This window comes from Lathamus discolor, chromosome Z (assembly GCF_037157495.1).
Source record: "Lathamus discolor isolate bLatDis1 chromosome Z, bLatDis1.hap1, whole genome shotgun sequence".
NCBI classification, from domain to species: domain Eukaryota; kingdom Metazoa; phylum Chordata; class Aves; order Psittaciformes; family Psittacidae; genus Lathamus; species Lathamus discolor.
The window spans coordinates 92,332,932-92,356,975 of record NC_088909.1 but is presented as its reverse complement, the minus strand read 5'-3'; the positions used below and the strand labels follow the sequence as shown (position 1 = coordinate 92,356,975).

General features: G+C 41.2%; 1 protein-coding gene across 3 annotated transcripts in view; it reads right to left on the bottom strand.

Annotated features, from left to right (window-relative positions):
* Positions 1-14,700: 14,700 nt before the first annotated feature.
* The window catches only part of SLC38A9 (solute carrier family 38 member 9), a 44,622-nt gene continuing 35,278 nt past the window's right edge, over positions 14,701-24,044 (bottom strand). For all 3 annotated transcript variants that reach the window (XM_065661708.1, XM_065661709.1, XM_065661710.1), the window contains 2 exons: positions 17,141-17,230; positions 14,701-15,490 (listed from right to left, as the gene is read on the bottom strand). In XM_065661708.1, coding sequence (XP_065517780.1) covers positions 15,325-15,490; positions 17,141-17,230 — 256 coding nt within the window. In that variant the 3' untranslated portion in view covers positions 14,701-15,324. The remainder of the gene's footprint in view (positions 15,491-17,140; positions 17,231-24,044) is intronic.

The window sequence follows — 24,044 nt, the reverse complement described above, 5'->3', positions numbered from 1 at the left end:
GCTCTGCAGCATCAGCAATAAATAGCTGGGATGGTTCCTCCTATAAACAGTGTCTTACAGAACACACACAAATGTTGCAGATCCATGAAAACATAAAAAGCCAGTGTGAGAGACATATTGTGCAGCACTGGTACAAGAGTAGAGCAGCCTCATCATAGAATCCTTGCACAAATCAATAGGGCAGAATCTGCTATCTGTGTACATACTTTGTATGACTAAAGCAATTAAAAGGCATAAAAAGGAAAAAGGCCATGCAGTTGCTAAAGATAGACAAATGGGAAGTATCATGTCCCTGTCTCAGCAGACAGCAGAGGGTATGTGCTGCAGTCATTTATCATGGACCTGATCTTTGTTTTGCTTAGGAGTCTGTGAAGCATGCAATAGATTAACTTATATTGAAGCAGTCACGGCAGGTTGGCAGAGTCTCCCAGGACTAAACATGGTTTTTATTGCCTGGTTATGAGCAGTCTTAACAAATTTTTGTAACTGTGACTCAAGATAGGTGACATAAATTCTGGGTGGTGTTTCACTACTGTGTTTCCCTACTTCTGGAATAAAAGCTAAGAGGAAAGCTGTAAGCAGAAGCGGGAGAGAACATAGTAGAGGCAGATAAAGGCAGGTCTAAAAACATAATAGACCCTGTTAAAAAAGTGACATGTGTGTGATGCAATGCAATTTTAATATTACATCTGTTAAGTATGCCATGGTATGGTTTGTTTTCTACCAAGTCATTTGTACTAGTAACTATAAAATGAAAAAAAACCAAACCAACCAAACAACCCACAAACCCAAACCAGACCTGTTTAAGAATCAAGACATCAGCTCTATATGGTAAAGATCCCACCTGACTTCCTGACATTTAAAAACAACTGAGAGAAATGGTTCTGTAAGGGTGCTGATTGGGAAGATCTTCGATTGATTGTAGCTTTTGCCGCAGGTCTGTTCCACGTGTGTTATGGAAAAGAAGGGGGAACTCAGCTTCCCAAATCTGCCATCGCCCAGCTGAGTGCTTTTACTGTCAGACATGGGCAGGACATAACCAGTCCTCTTCCTGGCTGTGTCTCAAGGGGCAGTTAGGAGTGTTCTGGCCATTCCTCTCAACCAGGATTAGCAGGTAACAGAGGTTGGAGAACCCCCGTTTTTGCATCTCTCTTGCTCTACCTGTGAGGTAGGCTCTGAGCACTCTTGTGACTCCAGAGGTGACTAAAGATGCCTGCAGGCTTGGTGAATACGACTAAGTGCCAGTATCTAAACAGGCTGTTAGGCATCGAAGACTTTGTGAATCAGACTCAGGATGGACACCATCACAGAGCTGTCAGTCTTCAGACCTGATGTAACTGCATTTCTTTAGTCTTACTTATCTTGCTGAGACTTGTTTGCTCAAATGCTCAGTCCAACACATGTAATTGTTTGCAAGATGAGAAGCTTCCCTTTTCTTTGCAGCCTGCTCTAGCATGACCATGCTGTTGATTTTCCTTGCACTTCGATAATTTGGAATATACTCGTATTTAAATGTCTCGTAATAAAGTGTGAAGTGAATTTACCAGATTAAATAAAACTATTATTCAGTTCAGTGCTAGGTTTTAGTGTAAGAAGTAGGAAAAAGCCAAGGTGTTGTAGGCAAATGATACTTGTTAGAGAAAGGACCTTCTGCCATCAGTGCAGTTCAGAGCAGTACCTGGATCCTAAGCTTGCTGAGACAGGAATGCAACTCTGGAGACAGAGAGGAGAAAGGAAGCAAATGAAATGCAGAGGCTTCCCCTGGCATGTTTAGTCACTGCAGAGCGCATATGTGATTTTATCAGTGTTGTTAGTGTTAGTCTTGCAAGAAACATTTTGAAATAGAACAGTGCAGGTCTGAAGGAGTAAGAAGTGGTGGAGCCTCACCTGGAAGCATCAGAGAAGTCAGTGATTGCAGCAGCTGAGGTGAAAGGCTCAGTGGGTTGCTCTAATAAAGGAGATTAGTGTCAATTACAAAAGTGTTTAAAGTAGTATTTCACAACGGAAGAAAATACGGGATTGCATTCTGGGTTTTCTGGAACCAGGAAGAAAGATGACAGATGTATTAAGAGTATTCCAATATGAAGATCCTGGATAAACTAACTCAGCATCATCCTTCAGGCTGTTTCAAATGACATGACACGGTTATCTAGCACAAAAACATGCTGAGAATGATTCCAGAAATACAGTGACTCATGCATTTCCAAAACAGTCTTATAACAAGTTGCTGTCCAAATTTCCTGCTGTATTATATGTAATGCGTATTTAGTGGTGCTGGTGCTGCTGGCACGTTCCCCTCTGAGTCAGTATAGAGCCATTGCCCCAATTCAGAGTTAGATGACCGCTGTGCTGCTGGAGCTCCTGTCATTACAAACAAAGAAAAAGAGATGTCCCAATTCCTTGTAGTCATCAGTGTCCTTATAGAGATGGCAGTCTAATTCATCTCTGAGCTCGTGACCATGTTTAAAGATGTGCACTTACCTTCTACATTTACATGCCCTTCCAGTCAGTTACAACACTTTTCAGTTGGATTAACATTTAGTACTGGGAAGAAGGTTAAGGAAAGAGAACAGGAAGCTGGAAGAAAGCATTACTATATACATGTTTTCTCTTTCGGACCTAATGCTCCTTCAGACCTAATATTATGTCTTAATGCTCCTTAACCCTTCCTATGGATTATCTTGCACCATGTGTTTGACAAGCTGTCAGAGGCACAGGAAAGCATGGGGAGAGGTGAAGAGGAAGGTAAAGAGGAGAGAATGACATGTACTGGCCTTACCCATACAGACATGAAGGGATTCACCAATGCCAGGGAACAAGATAACTTGCTTACTCCACAAGCCCTGGAGTAATCCTCCATGGGGATTTCCCTCACTTCCCCTCTTTTTGCTATCCTGGGTGTTACTGCTAAAAGAGAAGCATTTCAGCCTTTGGGAAATCTTGATCTGCCTATGTAGACATTCGTCATTAATAGCAGCATTGAGCTTGGACAGAAATGATCACATCTAAATCTGTTGAAGCTGCAAAAAGTAAGACTACAGACTGCAATAAAAAAATTGGGGCTTTCTCTGATCATTGGAGGCCATCACAAATATGAAGAAAGAATAGCAAAAGCCTCTTTTTCTTTTCCCCTTCTTGGTGTACTGGTGGTTTCCTTGAACAAAAGACATCACGAGGCTCTATGTGCCTTGCCCTCTGTAAATGTGAATGTTTCACACCATGTGGAAATCTGGACATAAGAAACTACATCCCAAAGGCAATTGAATTGAATTGATAGTCTGGTTTGAAGGAGTCAAGTTTGAGTTCTTCCCAGAGCACATTACTTGTGTGCTGAAATAGAGCAATGATTTTCAAAGGTTAGGTGTTTCCTAATGCTTGCTGGAAAACCACCTTTGTAGATTTGCACTGAGGCAAGATGTTATTTGAATCTGCTGGAATGCTTTGCATATTCACATCGCCTGAAGGTTGGAAACATTTTATCACCAGCAGAGTAGCACAGATGACAATAAAGATACAGTTCAGGCAATGGAAAATGAGATGAAAATAGTTGTTGAGACTCAAATTTTCTTGAAAACACTTTTTTTGAAGGCAGAAGTCCAGATGTCTTTTGTGGAGATGCACTGATTTGCAGAGTATGTTATTCTGGATCCCAGGGACAGCTCAGATAAGTACAGGTTGATCCCTGAATGGACTTTTTATTAAACATGGAAAATATAGCAGCTTTTCTTAGCTATGAAGAGTGACATGGCATGTCCCTGCAGCTCAGACTGAGGTGAATAACTCCCCGTAGCATTTCCTTCTCTACAGAAATCTTGCTGGCTAGATCACAGTTCACTTTTTAGCAATGATGGTTTCCACAGCTCTTACTCTTGGGGATGTAACTCTTCCTCCAAGAACCTACCCTGAATGGCAGGGCAGTAAAAATTAGACACACTAATGAAGAGCAACCTAAATCTGCTGTCTTTTTTAACCAGGTGCTAAGAAATCCAGGAATCCAGACTATACTCAGTTTTAGTCCTGTCTCAAATAATCCAGATAGACTTCTTGCACTTGTTTTTTCAATGACCGTTCTACACCACCACTCTTGAAAATTCAGTTGCAAAATCAGACAAGGCCAACTCAAGAGCAGAGCTACTGACAGATGAGGGAAGGACATGGGTGGGTTTTATACTAGCGCTTAGTTCCTGGTTCTGCAGCTGACAGGATCCCTAAGCTTTACTGATGTCTGGAGATCTCTGGGTGTGTGCAGCCACATTCCTGTGCACACAATAGCTGGAAAAGTTGCCGCTGCAGCCCTGGAAAACATGGCTTTTCTTCACAATTACGGTTCATTTGTATGACTCCAAGATGCAAAGCTAAGATTGCAGTTGGCAACCCAGCAAATAATTAGGGATGCTTTACCTTGTGGGATATATTCATGAGCTGTATTAAATAAATTGTTATGCACTCACCTTAAGTAAGAATATTCACGTACTCCATTACATGACATATTAAAAAAATCCAAACAACCAAACAGAGAACAATGCAACAGGCACATACCTGGAAAAGGAAGAGAATGAAAACTCACTGAATAAGTAGTGCTATAAAAAGCAGTAAAACTTTTGCCAGATACCTTGTAGTCTTTTGCACAGATTTACAATTGTGTTTGATCCTCCTTCCTCAGTTTCTCATGGGACCCTTGTCTAGCTTTGTCATTCTTTATTACGAGACTGACATCAGTCAGCTGGTTTGTAGCCAGTTGCACTAATAATAAACTGGCAGGGAGTTCAGAAATTACTGGAACTATTTGGTCATCTTGAAACTGAAAAAGGAGGACTACTCCAAAACTCTGGAAGGCAAAAAAAGACACGCTTTTAAATGCCATTTCTGTAATAGCTGTTTCACAGCAGAAAAGTCTACAAAGTTCAAATTGTTTCAGTTTATTTAATGCTGTGTTGGCCTTATGAGTTGTTAGGAGGGCCAGGCAGCAGAATCTTTCTCCCCCAAGAGGGATTTATTTCATACTAGCAAACAAAAATATATATTGGTTGAGGACCCAAACCTTTAAAAGCACAGAAATGATTTATTAAGGAGAATGACTTTTCATATTGTGTTGCCTACAGTTTTACAAGTAACATACTTGTTACTTGTCTCATATAGTTTATAGTCCAATGTGGAACATTCAGAGGCTGCACAGGCTTTTGCATCAGCTGCGCAAGCACAGTGTGTGATGAATCCTTGTGTTTGACTGACTGACTTGCAGAGTTTTCTGAAGAAATTCAGCTCCCCTGTGCTGAGGTCATTCACTTACAGCTTTACAGTTCTAACCTGGCTCCACGGGAGTACGTACTGACTGCTTTGGAGTGTCTGGCTGCAGTGAGAGCTTGGTGGGGTTTAGTAATCTTACTGTGCGTGGTCAGAAGATGGAAACAATGACACAATGCTGTGCTCTGTCTCTGCACCTCTAGGGTTCTGGGTGGCGCTGCACATGTCCTGAAGTAGCTCTTGGCATTGTATGCCGTTTTTCTATTAATTTCTTATTATTCCTTCTACAGGTTTTGTGTGCTCAGAAAGGCACCCCCTCAGGTGTGAATGCCTAGAAACTGGATATAGCCCAGCGCAGCTGCAGCTGTGTGTACCTGTATCCTACGAGCAAATCTATGATTGCTCTCTCCCCTTCACTGCCAGTGGGAAACACACCTCTTGAATACACTCAGGCCATCATGCCTAATATGTAACACAAGATCCAAATCCTTAGACTAGAACCATGACATTTTACTGTTCCTGAGAGCCAGGCTGTCGACTGCTGTCACACATTCATCCTCTTGGTGGACTGGATATTGAGGCGGGTGCATGATGCAACTGATCACAGCCCAGCATGGGCAAACTTCATGACACAAGAGTGCAATGTGTACTTCAGGGGTTCAGGTAGCACCAGAGAGATGCACATTGCCTGTGTCTCTGTCATACCCAGTGGTGCCCTCTCTAAACAGGTCAGCACCAGAATGTGCATGCTTAAGCCTCTAGGTCCCCAAAAGAGATTCTTTGTACTTGAGCTGCACAGATCAATGGCTCCTCTGCAGAGATGTCTGTTGGACTATGCAACTGTATATTCATCTGCTGAAGAACTGTCATTGGGAGTGCCAGAACAAGGACAGTTGATAGGTTAGCAAACCTGGGTTAGTTGCTCTAAAAAGCAGTGCAGTACAATAGACAAGTGGTGGGGCTGATGGAGAGGCACACAGCAGAAAACTGAGTGCTGAGTCTTCCATGACTTTATATATAGTTTATATATAGTTTGGCTTAACATTTTAAAATAAACGTGGTCAAAAAGGTTCACAGCTCCTCTCCAGCTGTCTGCTGGCTTGAGGTTTGTGGCTCTAGTCAGTAATGAAGGTAGTGAACTGCACAGAAATTCACACAGCACTTAGAAAAGGGAGGATCTTTCAAAGCTCTGGGACCATTCCTTACAAGTGTTTTTGAAGAGGACAGAGTGCCCTTAGTGTTTTTTTTCTTCCCCAGAAATACATGACAGCATCTACACACAACAGATTATTCACCAAATTTAGCAGGTTCAGCTTGGTGCATACTTTCCGTGTGGTTCAAGTGCTATAAAATACTCCAGGGAGAAATGCTGCTGGCAAATAACTAACAAGCAAGGAACAAATAGAGAGGGGACCAACAAATCCCAGAGCACTTGCGCATTTTTGCCCAAAGAGTCAAAGAAAAGAAAGATCCACCCTGGCATGAAATAGCCAGCTGGGGGTACTTCAGAGGTATTCTGTTTTTTCCTGTATGAGCGATCACTGCACAAAAAACCCCAACAAAACCAAAACCCCAGCACTTAAACCCTCCCTAGACTGTGCTTCTCACTTACATTCTATGTTTTACTTTGTTACTCCCCTCTTCAGTGAGTTTTTTTAAAGGTAAATCTGTTGTGTCACACTCAACAATACAGCATGTAAATTGTGATGCAGGTTGCACTGCATCTGAATAACAGCTGCTGAGGTACACTGAGATTTTTGCATGGAAAGCTGAGTCCTGCTCTTTCTGATGGAATCTTCCCCTAACTGCCAAGATCTTTTCAAGAGCAATTTCTCCTAGGCCTGAATCAGTGCCCACTGAAAGCAAAAGGAAAGATTCCTATTGATGGCAATGGTCCCAAGTAAGCCAGAGGTCTAGGCTGCCCTTGCCAGAAAATCTTGTTTATGTGCATTCTAATGACTTTTAAAGCTTCTCTTTTTGTAGTTGTCTTTCTATATGGATCTAAGTTTTCAGTGAGTTTTTTCCAGACACTTCGCATACTGGATAAAGTGGGGTTGAAGTGTTTCTATCCCTGACTCAACACAGATCATTTTATCAGGTTAATTTTTAAGAGACCTGCTTTACTCAGAGTGCACTGGGAAGCATATGCAATGTTAAAACATTCTGCCATCCAATGGCCTGATTTTCCCTGTATAAACACATGGGATGGAGGTAGAGGTAAAAGACTCAGTCATGTGCTAAAGAAAACGGTGCAGTGCCCTCACAATAAAACCATAGAAGCCAGGGTTTTAACAAGTTTACCCAATGGCTGAAGTTTACTTGCAGTTTGGCCTCAGAGGTAAGTATAGACATTCCAGTGCGGATGGGGATTGAGGGCAGATTTCACTGTGGAAAGACTGGGACAGTCTCTTAAGCTCTCAGGGAAGGTGTGGGAGCCTGTGGTCATGTACATACTCCTTTGATGCCACTAAATGGCAATTTATTACCAAGGTGCAAATCAGGTGAACAAACCTGTCTGAAACGGGCTCACTGGGGCATCTGAATAATCTTCGAAAACAGAGAGGAAAGGAATGAAAAACCGTAGGCCTTTAGGTAAGAGTTTATTTCTGGAAGTGCTGCAGCCCATCATTTCTTGCAATTGCTAAGAGGAGGTAGCTGGCTGCCTGCAGAAAGGAAGTGCTGACTGTGATATAAACAAGTGCACTCAGAGAGCAAACTGTCATCTACTGTTTTGCTTTAACTAAACTTGTTTTCTCCTGTTGGAGTAAGAGCAGGAACAGTCGCAACTCACTGATTTCATAGATCAATATTGGTTTAGGACAGACTTCAGTTAGTTCAAAAAAATCTGCCCCCTCTCCCCAGCTTTAAGAACAGCAAATTTTGTTACAACCATGATATCCCAAATAACTGTTCAGAGAAATCACAACTAGCTGGAGCTTGGACAAGGTAGTACCTGAACCACCACCACCATAAAAATAGTTAGGGAGTTGGTGGCACTGTAAAGAAATGTGAAGTGATTTCAAGAGCTTAATCAATTTAGTCTTGGGAAGAAGAAAGCAGTTTCCAGGGCAAGACCAAACTACTCACGGCAATTCTCAAGAGACAGGATATGATCATTTGCCCATTGTTGTTAATCTGGCTGAGCCCTAGATAGCTGCTCTATTTCCATAACAGAGGACTTCAGTTATGTAAATCCTGTCTCTCAAGCTGAAGGACTGCAGACAGGACAGGTGAGATTCAGCCTTCCTTTAGTAAAGAGAGTTGTCCTACAGTAGATGCCAAGTGAGCATGAACTTTCCCAAATCCCAAACCCACAAAGCCAGCACAAAGCATCATCAGGAATCAGCAGCCTCTGCCACCTTGTACCAGCCCAGAACTCTTGTGCTGGAAGGTGCTTACGCTAACTCGGTATCCTGACCAGGCTTTTATTACGCATCTGTATGAAAAAAACCCCAGATACTCACTGAGGAGATAAATAAATAAAATGAGCAGCTTCAAAGCAAAACAGCCTCCCCTCTCCTACCATAACCAGCCTGCAATTTGAATGCCCTGTGGTAATTTCATAATACAATCTCCTTCTGCTCTAAGTTGAAGCCAGCTGCACAGTGAGACAATGTCTCTGTTCGGTGTGGCATTTAGTAGCCTGGAACTTAATGTGTAGGCATTTCTTCTCCCCTCATATTGCAGCTGAATGACTTTGCTGTGTTGATTTGAAATGACCTGACTAATCTCCACTTCCTCTAACAGTTTAATGAAATGTCAAAAGTGAACAAGGAATTGAAAAAAGACCATTCAAACAATGATGAAAAGAAACACATGGACAGCAGTTTTTAAACAGTCTTTGGGCTATTGGAAATAATTCAATGAGCTTCAGCCAAGCTGCAATATAAACATACTAAGAAGGGACCAAAAAGTGTTTTATATAAAGCCACATTTTTCATCTGGACTGTTTAATCTACTTCAGGATTACAAAAAGGAGGTATACGAGGAAAGCCGTAATTAAGTACATTTGAAAAAAGGGACCCTTCCTGCCCCACTCAGATCAGTTGGTGTTTGGAAATACAAACCACAGAGCAAAAGCTACGTTGTGCTGGTTTCACCATATGAAATTTCAGGAGTGAGAGGTAGAGAGGATCTGGCAAGTTGAGTCCCGTTCCTTTCCAAGAAAAGTTTAATGCTGTTCTCAACTGCAGAAGAAATTAAGTACCCTGATCGTGACTGCAACCTCACAGAATACCAACTTGGAGGGAAAAGCCTACACTGTACTCCCCCATCAAGCACGGTACAATGAGCTAAAGCAAACATGTCAGTGCTTTGTATATTGTTAGCAGTTTACTTCCTATTAGGAAGTTACCGAGAACTATCATAAAATAGTGTTTTCATTACTGAAGACAGCTTCTAGATTTCATGAACTGCCCATGGGAATGAATTTCTGCTCCTGACTGAAGGTAGAGGAATACTGTTTTACTGGTACCAGCTATTACCAAGCACTGTTCCTCTTTCCATTATTATTTTTCCTCAGTTGCCTTCATATCCATTGTAATTGTGAGAGATGTTTAGTGCAGTTGTCCTCTGGAACAAAACATCCTGAAAGGCAAAAATATGCTTTCCAGAGGCAATCATATCTCACACCTTCCCTCCTAACATTTTGCTGCAGAACATGGCCATTGCAGCATAGAATCATAGAATAGTTAGGGTTGGAAAGGACCTTAAGATCATCTAGTTCCAACCCCCCTGCCATGGGTGGCAGGGGCACCCCGCACTGGATCATGCCACCCAAGGCTCTGTCCAACCTGGCCTTGAACACTGCCAAGGACAGAGCATTCACAACTTCCCTGGGCAACCCATTCCGGTGCCTCACCACCCTTACAGTAAAGAACTTCTTCCTTATATCCGATCTAAACTTCCCCTGTTTAAGTTTGAACCTGTTACTCCTTCTGCTATCACTACAGTCCCTCATGAATAGTCCATCCCCAGCATCCTTATAGCCCCCTTCAGACACTGGAAGGCTGCTATGAGGTCTCCATGCAGCCTTCTCTTCTCCAGGCTGAACAGCCCCAACTTCCTCAGCCTATCTTTACACGGGAGGTGATCCAGTCCCCTGATCATCCTCGTGGCCCTCCTCTGGACTTGTTCCAACAGTTCCATGTCCTTTTTATGTTGAGGACACTAGAACTGCACACAATGCTCCAGGTGAGGTCTCACAAGAGCAGAGTAGAGGGGCAGGATCACCTCCTTCGACCTGCTGGTCACGCTGCTTTTGATGCAGCCCAGGATACGGTTGGCTTTCTGGGCTGCGAGCACACACTGAAGCCGGCTCATGTTCATTTTCTCATTGACCAGCACCCCCAAGTCCTTCTCTGCAGGGCCGCTCTGAATCTCTTCTCTTCCCAGTCTGTAGCTGTGCCTGGGATTGCTCCAACCAACGTGTAGGACCTTGCACTTGGCATGGTTAAACTTCATGACATCAGCCCACCTCACAAGCATGCCAAGGTCCCTCTGGATGGCATTCCTTCCCTCCAGCGTATCAACTGCACCACACAGCTTGGTCTCATTGGCAAACTTGCTGAGGGTGCACTCAATCCCACTGTCCATGTCACCGACAAAGATGTTGAACAAGAGCGGTCCCAACACTGATCCCTGAGGGACACCACTCGTTACTGACCTCCAGCCAGACATTGAGCCATTGACTACATCATGCTGGTGCTATGCACACAGCAATGTCTGGCACTTCAGGAAGCCACTCCTCCTTCCTAGCGCAGCTCCAGCACCCAGTTGTACTGTTGCTGCCTCTCAGTTTTCTGCTATTATGCCATGGATGTCATGGCCATAGCTACAAGGGAGTTATAAGCAACCTTAGGGCTGACTACACATTCTTGCATGTTAATTAACATTTGTGCAAAGTCCAGCATTTACAGTTAGGAGATGACAGGCATAAGCAGTGATAGGTAACCAATTGCTCTTGCAACCTCTGCATGCTCAAGCTGATACCCTGTGGGAAAAGTTATGGATCATGTAATCAATAGCTAACATTTGTGCAGACACCTGGTGGCAGAGTGGGCAGCCTTGAAGATGGGCAAGCTGTCAGCCTGACCAAGTGTCAGCATTGCAAGAAAATGCATTGTCTTTACATGGTTGTGTACGTGGAGCTTGAAAGGCTGAACTTTGAGAAAAGGAAATGTGACATAAACCAGCCTCCCATTTCAGTGGAGCCCCTCCACTTACATGATGCAGCGTTTGAATCCCGAATGCCCCTCTTTGCTGTGCTGATCCTTAAAGCTACAGGATTTAATACATTAAAATTACATTAATAATCCAGACAGAACAGGAAAAACTGATTTGTAGGAACAAATGCAGCTGTGAGTGACTTGAAGAGCAAAGGGGAACAGAGAGCTAATAAGCACAGCAGAGATTCTGAAGAGTGCTAGAAGTGGAAAGGAAGAGTCTGGGCCGCAGTAACATTAAGAAACTGGAACAGATGATGACAGGCCATTACAGAGTAGGCAGTGAGGTTAGCCCAAGCATGGTTATGGAGAACACAATTCTTGCTCTTGCAATGGCAGAAGGCAGACATAAAAGCCCCATCATCTGTCTTTGTCCTTAGAAAATACAGCTTCCATTCATCACACAGCTCCTACTGAAAAACAGCTTGGTCTTAGTGCTCAGGCTGTGTGTAATCACCCACAGACATTTCCACAACTGCTCCTGGAGCTTCCTGGGAATTTCCCTGGCTACTGATGCTTTGGCACTGTCTAAAGGTCATGGTGGGTTAACGCCTTACGTGCCTTGAGATCCAGATTTTAGCTTGATGGTATCAGAACAGATGATCACAGCTGCTTGAGCCTCATGCAAAGTAAACCAGTTTGCATCAGTGAGTTATCACACAGTATGGAGGGCTGGATTTTCAGACTGCAATAAGGTAGGTGCCAGGCAAAGAGTCTGGAACTCTTATGAAGAAAACCTTAGGTTCTTACTCAATACCCAGAGTTGTATTTCACCTCACAGCTTAGTCCAGCAAAGCTCAAGCATAAAGACAAAATTTAGTATTTCCAGCAGAAACTGTTTTTCTGCTATGAGAGGGTAATAAATGACATTTCACAATACACCATCGGGTCCATGTATTACTTTTTCTGCTCCATTAAATTACATGATGATTTGCTGGAACAGAGAACATAAGGAATTGGAATTAGCTGGCTGGCACTGTGGGTTGCATGAGCAAGCAAGATGCAGTGCGCATTTGTGGAGAATTACATTTAGTGCTTGCAAGAGAAGAGACACTGCAATCTAATTCTGGTCTCTTAGATCATTTAAGATGCCATTAAACTTTAAAATATTACTTAACTTAGGATGTTGCCTATTGACAAAGAAAAAACCCCTGAAAATGCCACTCTACTTACACATTCCTAACTTGCTTCTGACACTTGTAAAGATCTCAGTTGCTGGTAGTAAAATAAATACTTTTTCATAAGAAAATGTACTTCAGGTGATGACAGTGCAATGAAATACTTGTTATCACTTTAATACTTATAAATTTATAATTGAAATCACAGCTGTTAAAGGTTTCCATCAATAAACAGCACAGCAAGAACCTGTCTCTGTAACCCAGGGCTCAACCAGGCTTTTAGAAAGGTACTGAATAATTTCCTTCTAAATATTAACTTGGATCATTGTACATAATGATAACAGCTGGAAAAGAGACAAACAGAAGATGCAATTAAGACACTTCACTGTGAACTGTCTTACTTGGGAATTTCTGTTGAACTATTGGATCCTAACAATTTAATTCTGCTAAAATCAATGAACATTTTACTATCTGCTTTAATGCAAGGATTTAACTCATGGAATCATATCCAGATGGAGTCTGGGAGGACATGATGAAATTGAAGTACCTGCACTCATCAGGGTTAAGCACTGAATCTATAATAACTAACCACAAGAGCTTAATGTGACTGAGGTAATGATGCTTGAAATCCTGCATCTTTCCTCTTTCCTTTTGGTGTTTGAGTACTTTTCTATTAAGTAACTGTGGAGGTTTTAGCAACATACTACAGTTGTGGAGCTGTAAATTTGTGAAATTTGTGGAAAAGAACAGGAAGTTTGTGGGGAAGTAAAAAATAAAAATACAGGTTTAACTGGTGAAATACACTGCTGAGATCATTGAGGGAATGCAGCCACCTAGTTACATACACCGACAATGACCTAGACATCCAAGGAAGTATTTTATGGGAAAGGCCAGACCCAGACCCTAAAAAGGAGCTGTGTAGGCCAGTGCTAATGGTCTCAGCACTGTGAGATGATACACTCACTGTCAGGCAGTGAAAAGGATGGACAGAGACACCTTAGACATTTAGGAAACAGAGTGGAAGATGGGAGCATACACACGGAAAATTACCAGGATGGGGTAAATACTTCTCTGTAATACAGAACAGATGATGGATATACTCTCCAATCCTCATCTAAAGACATAAAAAGTTTCACAAGAAAAAAAGAATCTGAATTATTCTACTCTGCAGATAATATTCCAAACCCATATGATACTGTATTTCATACAGGCAAAGGACATTTATGCACATCAGTGTCCTTTACACAGTTTGAAGAGCCTAACTCAAACAGATGTACATTATTACTACAAAAATTCACATCATTTCCCATAGAAGCATGGTGATAATCTAGGTTATGTTTCTCGTTGTTGTTCTGATGAAAATGCAAACTCTTACCCAGCAATGTAATAATTTTTCCCAGCACAACTCCTACTTCACAAATATTGCATAATTCCAGCTTTTTCCCTCTTTTACTTCTGAATTCAGCATTGCTGAGAGTCCTCTTTCAATTATTCCACATTTGTTGATTATTTTAATACACTGAAATTCTGTACAAAGAGGAGGTTTTACTCTTTCTCTCCAACCACAAAAGAGGACATCTCACTAGTGTCTGGTAACTTAATTATTGCATGTTTTGGGTTAAGACTCAGACTCATATATGGTATGTGAAGGAAGGTGGTTACACATGTACACCCTCTTAATTAGCAAACAAGAAGTTAAAAAAACCAAACACCCAAACACCAAAAAACCCACAACAAAACCCTTCCTGGATTTTTCCATCTTCTGTTAGGAATAATTTAAAACTTAAATTATTTTATTTAGTCCACAATTCTGAAGAGTGCTTGCTTTGTCTCTGCTCACATCCAAAACATCTGGAGTAATGTAGTGGAGAAGCTTAGTGAGAGACTAGAACAAGACCCTGCAAGGGAGGGAGCAAGCCTGTGATGAACATTGCATCCAACATGCACCCATAAAACAACTCCTGATAAGGCAACTTCACAGCACCTAAGAGCCCAGTTAACAGAGTTGAAGTGAGGTAAAGCCTGGAATTCTGATTTTAATTGTCTTGCTCTATTTCTTTCATCCTCCTGACTTTTTTCTTTGTAAGAGCCCAAATAACTTGTGCATATATTGGTTATGAATAAAACACTGAGACATGACTTTATTGTTTCTCTTAGTTGGAATTTCCTAGAGGAAAAACATTGCCAAAACAATTTAACAGCACATTCAAAATTAAAGAGTGCATTTGACCCAAAAAACTATAAATGAACCTAAAACAAAACAAAACAAAATTTCTTCCATTTTCCAAACAAAACAGGAAAATAACTGCAACAAAGAGCATTTCAGACAGTCACTGAACAATACTGTAAAAGCATGTTTGTTAATAAAGGTAAGCACAGTTCCTTTGGAGAAAAGAGGAGTTCTACAGCCCGAGGCTGAAAACTGTGTGTTTGGAGAACTGTGCTGTAAAAAATTAAAGTATGTGAGCTTCATTAATCTTTGATGTACATTTAACAAAACAAGGGACCTACCTCACTGTTATGCGAAACATTTCACTTCCCATAAAGTTGTGTTTTTAGAGGAGCAAGACAGGGTTCCTGTCAAGCACCTGAAAGATGTGTTTTGAATTTATTTCAAAGGTGCAGCTTTTCTCAAGATCATATTGAGGACTTAGTTCTCATGCATGACAGCGTTGCTCAAGGCTGTTGCCAAATGTCACAGTACCACTTGTGACAGCCACAGGGAGAAGGGGGAGTTTTCACAATAGGAATTGCGCAATCAGATTAGCCAGTCCAAGGAGGATTATAAAGACGTGAATGATCAATGCTGGCCACGTCAGCTGCCCAGCACGATGCTGCGAGATCACGTAGATGAGGGATGGATACACGAACACAAAGGCCAGACCACATGTTGCTCCAGAGTATCTGAGGAAAGGGGGAGAGGGGAGATGAGGAAAAAACGAAAGAAGAATGCTTTGTGTAAACTCATTTCTTCTTGTCATTTCTCCCCCCCCCGCAAACCAATGCACAATTCGGCTGAACAATGACTATCTGCAGTTGCTAAAGATCAATTTCTGTTCCTTGCTGTCCTTCACCAGCATTTAATTGTCCCCCCTCTGTGTTGCTCAGCCCCCTTTTCCCCTGTACCTGCACTCTGACATGACTTTGACATTTCAGTCACATGCCCAGATGCTTCTGCGGACTGACTCCCTATCTTTGACTTAACATTTCTACTTTGGGGAAATGTGTCAACATGCAACAGAAAAAGACAGGAGAGCGCATCCTTTTTTAGGCATCCTTTACTGTTGTAACTGCAAATCTCATTGCACTCAGACATCCAAGAACACATGTTAAAGCTTGTAAGCATAGAAATGCTCCTGAATCTGCAACTTTTATTTTAATTTATTTAATGACCTCCTAGCAAACTATTCTTCAGAACCAAAACGATCAACATGCCCTCCTGGTAACATGATGAACCACAGCAAGTGAAACACATAACTATTTCTTTTCTAACTGTTCCCTTGCTTACCAAAACCTCATTATTTTCCCCTACTTTGAGTTTCCACCTAATAAGCTATGCTGCAGCCAAATATGCGTTATTTCAAATATTTGAACACTGCTTTTAGACAAAGCAATCACAAACATCACAATACAGACTAACCATCTGCAACGCAAAATCAGCAAATACCTAAGTTAGGTTGTATCTAGAGAATTTATCAGGTAGAAATTTACTGTTTTAAATGTTTGGTTACTGTGCACAGTGAACATGTTACAGGAGGTAGGGATCGGTTTGTAAAGAAGAGAAATGTATTGCATGATATTTATTTGGAATGAAGAACCAGAATATCTATATTACTGGAATACAAAGGTTTTCACTGGGGGGGGGGGGGGGGGGGGAGGGAAGGGGAAAAAAGGAAAAAAACTTAAAATCAGCACTGAGCAAAAGTAAGTTATTTTGCTAATCAAGTCAGAACCAAGCCTGTAATTCTGGTTTTATAATTGCAGATTTCTGTATTTTTAAACACCTCCCTCTCCTGGTTGCTGTAGGAAATATGTAAACTAGGAATGAATAACAATGATTACAAATATGGTGGCATCAAATGTAGAAAATAAAATTCCTCATACTGTTTTCTCTACTCTTTATCAATTCTATGTTAACATGGTAAATTTAAGATACCATTTAGAAGTACAACTTTAATGTCACTTTTCCCTTTGAAGTTACTTATTTTCTTGGACTGCTATTACAGACTTCCAAAACAACTTCAAATGGTCTTAACACAAAGCAAAAACTGAAGCGAAGCCACAAAATAACCAAGCAACTTTTCCCCTAACACCATAATCTTTCACATGTATAGGTCCTTAGATACAGCTCCAATGAAACCTGGGGAATCACCCCAATCACCTCAGACAGTCACGTGTCACAACTTTAAAAGAGCTAATTGCTTATATCTCCAAATCATTATTTACAGCTTAAAAAGGTGTACTTATAAAGATATAAGTACCTGCACTAACACTGTTCCTTTCAACATCAAGAGGCAAACATGCAGCAGCAACACCAGAGTCAAATTCACTCACCTTATGATACCTCCTATATTTGGATAAAATATTGCCATTGCCACTCCAGCTCCTACAATTGCTATGTTCAGGATGAGCACATGGAAAATGCTACAGGAAAGTGAGGAAAGAATATTAAAATCTATGTTGTATTTATTACAAAATACTACTAATTATCCTTCATTTACACTAACATTTACCTGGTACATGGATGGCATTTGCATTTGTATGACTCACTCTATTAAAGCTAAGAAATAGCTTTAGGAGGACTTGATTTCTCTATTAGTTTCACAGCAAACATAACATCTACTGAATATTCAGAGTGCCAAACCCTAAATATATGTTGTTTCGACTCAAAATATTCTTAAGGAGTAAGTACCATTCTATGTATAATTTGGCAGTTCTTCTGAAAAACATACGTGGTACTCAGCACTCAAGTCTTTCAGATGGATATTGAAATACCAAAAAAACAATACTGTATAACTTAATTCCCACAAGAAAGAATTAACTTGCACAGAGAATTATCTGAATTGCTCAAACTGAACGAAACTAATGGAAACCAGAAGATTATGAAAAGATGCATCAAGTGGAAAACATTACACAGAATTCTAGGGGGGGAAATAACACCTTAAAACTTGAACTCTGATGCATTTTGATAGAGGACAAACATTTAGATGTCATTTAATACTTGATCTGTGTTCTATTTATGCTGGAATTCTTTATTGAATTTGTTTTTATAAATAATTTCCTGTTGCTTTTCATTTTGTGCTAAGGATGAAAAGCCAGAGATTTTCTGTTCTGCAAAGGCAGCTTTTAATGCACCAGGCAAACTCAGTGTGGCTATGTACAGAGCTGAGACTCAGGAGAGTATTGTTTTTCTTTAGAGAATATGAAATGCTGGCATATTTTACATAAGGTCCAGTCAGGAAATATCATAAAAAACTGTGATATTTTGGTGACACAGCTGCTTCTATGAAGGGAAAAAAGAATTTACACAGAGAAAACAGGTTTTGTTTATTCTGCTGCAAGATTTGATTTCTTAAAATAATCTGGAAGCCAATGCTAATTTTTTCCTAACTGTAGAAAGTATCTGTATTATGGAGATGCTGCAAACTAACAAGCTTTTCAAAAGCAACACTTCCATGGCTGAAAGGCTGGCTGCCAGCTTGCAAGTTAGGAAGAAAGATTAGAGGCTCAGGGTAGTCTCATTAAAGTTTAGGGTAATGTAGGCAATTTAAACTCAAAGGAATAATTTAAGTTATAGGCTATTTATGTTTGCTTTTTAAAATTAATTTAAAACAGACAAAAATTATATCTTTAATTTTGCACATGACATTTTAACAGTGCTACAAGAGACTGAAGATAACAGTGGGAATACAGTAGCTGAAACTAAGAAAAACATAACTGGATATAAACCTGGTAAACTCCCAGGAATAAAGATATAAACTCCCAAGAATAAAGATATAAAATCCCAAGAATAAGACTTATTAGAGAAGGACTACTGCTTCTCAGTATTGCTAAGGAAAGCCAATTAACTAAACTGTTCACAAAAAAAGGGCTATTAAAAATTACTTCCTCTCTCCCCACACATACAGCAGGTTGCAGATCTTAGAGACAGCACAACTGAAACCAAGTATTTATGAACACAGAAAACAACAGCACTTTTTTCTTTTCTGCTATTAAGTTTTTAGGAAGAGGGATTAAAAAAGTGCAGGCTTAGTAATTAGCTTTGCAAATTTGGGTCAGTTCAGAATATTTTAGCAGAAACCCTGTAAAAAGCCTGAAGTATTTCATTCTAGTATGTTTTGAAGCAGAAAAAGTGATTTTGTAGTTCAACATTGTTGCTCTTTAAAAATTAATTCTAGCTTCTTATAACTGCAAAAGTGAAGTGGTATGTGTGTGTTCGGTGTGAAATGAAACATTTCAACTTCTTGATCTGGGAAAAAGTACTTGGGTTGGGGGGAATGTGTTTTGACTCAACTCAAAACAATGCTCAAGATGCTGAAGCATCCAAAACAATTCAGTGCTTGCAGAGTGGTGCTTTGCAGTTTTAATTGTTACAGTTAAGCAAGATCCTCAAGAATAAAGCCATATCAGAAAACCTGAAAAGGACTTATATCAGGACAAAAGGTTACACTGTGTTTCTCCCTTGGAATATCTTTGCTTCTTTTTCTACCTTTTTGAAACAGCCCCAGTTGTAGCCATGTTACTGGACAACAGGTGTTGAACTTGCAAACCGTTTCTTTTACCTTTGCAGATATTCATTCCAAGACAGGAAAAAGCCTCATTCTTAATGGAGAGAACAGCATTATCGTTTATCAAAACTATCAATCCAAATAAAGAAGAATCTGATATCTAGGGCTACTGGTAGCTGTATTATTTGAGACAGTATTTTTCTTAAGACTGTATGTCTCATGCAGGTGTGCCGCAGAAGGAAAAAGGCTTTCCCATACCCCGTGACATTTAACAAGTTTTAAATTCCTCAATTTTAGCCTGACCCTGGCTTATGGTACAATTAATGGTACCATCACACATTGCAAAAGCGCAGTTAGAAAACAATATTTTGCCGTAATAATGATACCTGCTTATTATGGCTGTAGGAAGTGAAGTATTTAGATGATACTAGAGATCAGGGGAGACTTGGGCCCTTTTTACCTAACCTTCTTGTTTGCATATAGCTGTTTTCTAAGCAGCATAACTTTCTTCATGGTCACAGGCAGCAGAGTTGGGCAGCCCGCCCATGCCAGGGCTGGACTGCCCCCCTGGGTAGCCTAATGAAGTTTGGTGTTCTGAAGCACAGGTTGGATTGCCTTAAGGATGCTGTAATTCGCAAAAGACGCATACTCCTACAATCCACGTGCACTCTGTCTTGTACATTCAGTCCTCAGCCTCAGTATTCTCAGTTGGGCAGAGGAAAACTCTAGCTCTTTGCTATGAAAGGAATCACTGCTCACCTGCAAAAATCCAGCAACCCCATAAAACACACAGTAGAGAGGAGGGAAAAGTAAATTAAGATGTCCTCTAAATCTCTTTTTTACCCCATTGCAAGGTTAACTTTTCAGACTGACAGAGTCAAGAAACAACCTTGTATGCCAGAAAATCACTACAAGGCTTGCTCTATCAACTTCTGTTCTGTGGAATTGATAGTTAAAGTTAAGCCACTGAACAACAGTGACCACATATATCAAATGAACTTCAGCATCATCAAAGTAAGAATCATATTGAAAACTTTGTAACCAAACATTAGTGCAAGAGACGTTTAAAGAAAGAAACGGATTGTAAATCCTCTCAGGTCAGATGCAAAGAAATTAGAAGTGCTGGACTCAGCGTAGAGTCATACACAATAAGCGAAAAGGAAAACAGGAAAGCAAGGAGACAAGCAAAACAGGATCATTTAAGTAAGAATTTTTGAAAGATTACTGTGTCTAAAACCGCATTTTCTTCCTCACTCAAGTGGCATCGGGCAAAAATACTATGAATTAGAGAAGTTAAGAAGCAAGACAGAAGCTAGGTGAAGAGCAGATAACTAAAGACCCATGCAAAACAGCAGAAATCTATTTAATTGCACCAGTAGACACGCATCTGCGGGAGAACTGGCAGGTCTGCTGGGCTACCACGGAGTAAAGGGAGGACAAGCTTTAAGGAAAGCCAAATGATTTCTGTCCATCAGCTTATTTTAACATCTGAAAACAGGAAAATGTTAAAAAGTTCTAAAATCTGATCAGATGACTATGCAAAGCATTTTATGTGCAGCACATCATTAATCACGGCTATCTTTGTCACAAATATCACTGTAACTAAGAGTCAGTAACAATAATAAAAAAATTAGCATTCTGTACACGTAAGATCTAAAGTCACGTAAGAAACAGCAGATAAACAACATGCCTTTGGCCCTACGTCACCCATTAAATGATGCCATTGCAAACATATCGCACTTTAGAAAATAATTTCCCAATACACAGCATTTTGGCTTTCCTTTACAAAACCAGGGAGAGAACAGAATGAACAATTCCTTGGGGTTTGTCCCAGTACATCACTTACTGTGTTGTAGTCTGTACACTAGCATAGATTTTGCAAAATCAGAGAAAGAATTGGGATGCTTTCTCTTGTCTCTGAATCTTCTGTAGGAAGCATAGAAAGGCTGAAGATGTCAGAAGATTTCTGTGCCAGCGTGTCTATGCATGTATTTGTTTTCAAGAGAGGCACAGACACAGAGAAGTAGCTTTTACTGACACAACCTGATATCTCACGAGGGACATAAGTCTCACCTCTGTTCCTGCCAAGATCATGGAGCAGATCCTCCTGAAAACTACGCTAAAGGCACATGGAAAACAAGGTCATCGCTGGTGACAGCTTAGGGCTTCACTAAGGGCAAATCATGCCTGATCAATCTGGTGGCCTTCTACAAAGGGGATACAGAACTGATGGATAGGGGCAAAGCAGCTGACGTTGACTACATGGACTTGTGCAAATCATATGGCACTGTCCCGCATGACATCCTTGTCTCTAAATTGGAGAGACATCAATTTGATGGATGGACCACCCAGCGGATAAGGAATTGGCTGGATGGCCACATGCAAAGAGTTGTGGTCAATGGCTCAATGTCCGGCTGGAGACCAGTAACGAGTGGTGTTCCTCAGGGATCGGTGTTGGGACCGGTCTTGTTTAACATCTTTCTCGGTGACATGGACAGTGGGATTGAGTGCGCCCTCAGCAAGTTTGCCAATGACACCAAGCTGTGTGGTTTGGTTGATACGCTGGAGGGAAGGGATGCCACCCAGAGGGACCTCGACACTCTTGTGAGGTGGGCTGATGCCATCCTTATGAAGTTCAACCATGACAAGTGCAAGGTCCTACATCTGGGTCAGAGCAATCCCAGGCAGAGCTACAGGTTGGGCAGAGAAGAGATTCAGAGCAGCCCTGTGGAGGACTTGGTGGTGTTGGCTGATGAGAAAATGAACATGAGCCGGCTTCAGTGTGCGCTCGCAGCCCAGAAAGCCAACTGTATCCTGGGCTGCATCAAGAGGAGTGTGACCAGCAGGTCGAAGGGGGTGATCCTGCCCCTCTGCTCTTGTGAGACCCCACCTGCAGTCCTGCATTCAGCTCTGAGGTCCCCAACATTAGAAGGACATGGAACTGCTTGAGCAAGTCCAGAGCAGGCCATGAAGATGCTCTGAGGGCTGGAGCCCCACTCCTATGAAGACGGGCTGAGAGAGTTGGGCTTGTTCAGCCTGGAGAAGGCCCTGGGGAGGATATAGAGCAGCTTCCAGTGCCTAAAGGGGCCAACAAGTAATCTGGAGAGGGACTTTTTACAAGGGCCTGGAGTGACAGGACAAGGGGGCATGACTTTAAAGTGACAGAGGGGAAACTGAGATTAGAGATTAGGAAGAAATTGTTCCCTGTAAGAGTGATGAGGCCCTGGCACAGGGTGCCCAGAGAAGCTGTGGCTGCCCCATCCCTGGCAGTGCTCACGGCCAGGTTGGACAGGGCTTGGAACAAGCTGGTCTAGTGGAAGGTGTCCCTGCCCATGGCAGGGGGGTTGGAACTGGATGATCTTTAAGGTCCCTTCCAACTGAAACCATTCCATGTATTTCAGCAGCTGGTAAAAATGAACTAGCCCATCCTAATGATGTTAAATAAAGAAACAAAACCAAAGCAAACCACCGGAAAACCTTTCTGTAAAAACTGAGCAGTATTGGCTAGAAAAGGTTGAACTGGAAAGCTGCAAATGTAATTGAACAAAACAGAAAAGTGCTTCGTGTTGAGCTGTACCAGTTAGTCCCCATTGCATAGGAAAACTAAGGGCTGACCTTGCTAGTTGTAAATGCAGAGAAGCCAGAGCCTAGAGGTTAGCTGAATGATTTCTGTACTGTATTTAAGGTACCTGGGATGCTAGGGAGGGAGACACAGCCAGACAGCCAGAATGTACTATCTTATCACTGTAGACTGGAGAGATTTAAGAGTCTTCCTAGAATGATTTTTGACTTCTCAGAAACTTTAAATACCTCCCTATGAGGAGTAAAAAAAAAAAAAAAAAAAAAAAAGAAGAGTGAAGCTACCCACAGGATGTCCTGGAGACAAGAACCAAAAGAACCAGGCAAGTATTTGCATCATCACATTCGTCATACGATGAAGGCTTAAAACAGCAAGCTGGAATTAACCTGAGAAGAGAGTGGTATGAAGCTGTAGGGAAATGAAAACCATTCTGGTCAGGGAGTAACTGGAGGGAGGAGATAGGAAGAGGCACATCCACATAATATATAGGACATAGCTATTTCCCAGTGGCTGTGAAATCCATGTTTAGCACCTAAATCAATGGCCTTGTTTCCAACCGTAACTTGTAGCAGTTCCTAAAAATCTCTTCAACGCTGAACTGCATACAATTTAGCATCAAAAAAAGTAGGCACTTATTTCACTGCCTAATTTTAGGCATACAATTTCTAGACCTTCTTATATCTATTTTAGGACCCACAAGAAACCTGAAACTTGGAACAATGTTTTCCGAGACCTGTATGCTACTGCTGATGCCACAGAGGAAATACACATTTCTTCCTGGGATATTTTTTCCTTTCCTTCATCAACAGTAATTCACAGCATAAAATAAGAAACTTGGAAATAAATGCCAAATTGGTTGTGACAAATTCAGACAATACTCCAAATATAAATGTCCCAGGTTTTATTTAAATAACCCCAAAACAACAAAACTAAAATTGAGAGCTGGATCAGCTCTTTCCCTGGAGTTCATGCAGTGTACAAATGCAGAGGTGTGGCTCATCTCTGAAATTAGCATGTGAAAAGCTATTTTTACAAGCATAGCAGCAGCCAAGATAACACAGCTAACAACTGACTTAGCTATTAGCTCTATATGAAAACATATGGATGATTACTAGTTACACACAATCAAAACACATATTACACCCTGAGA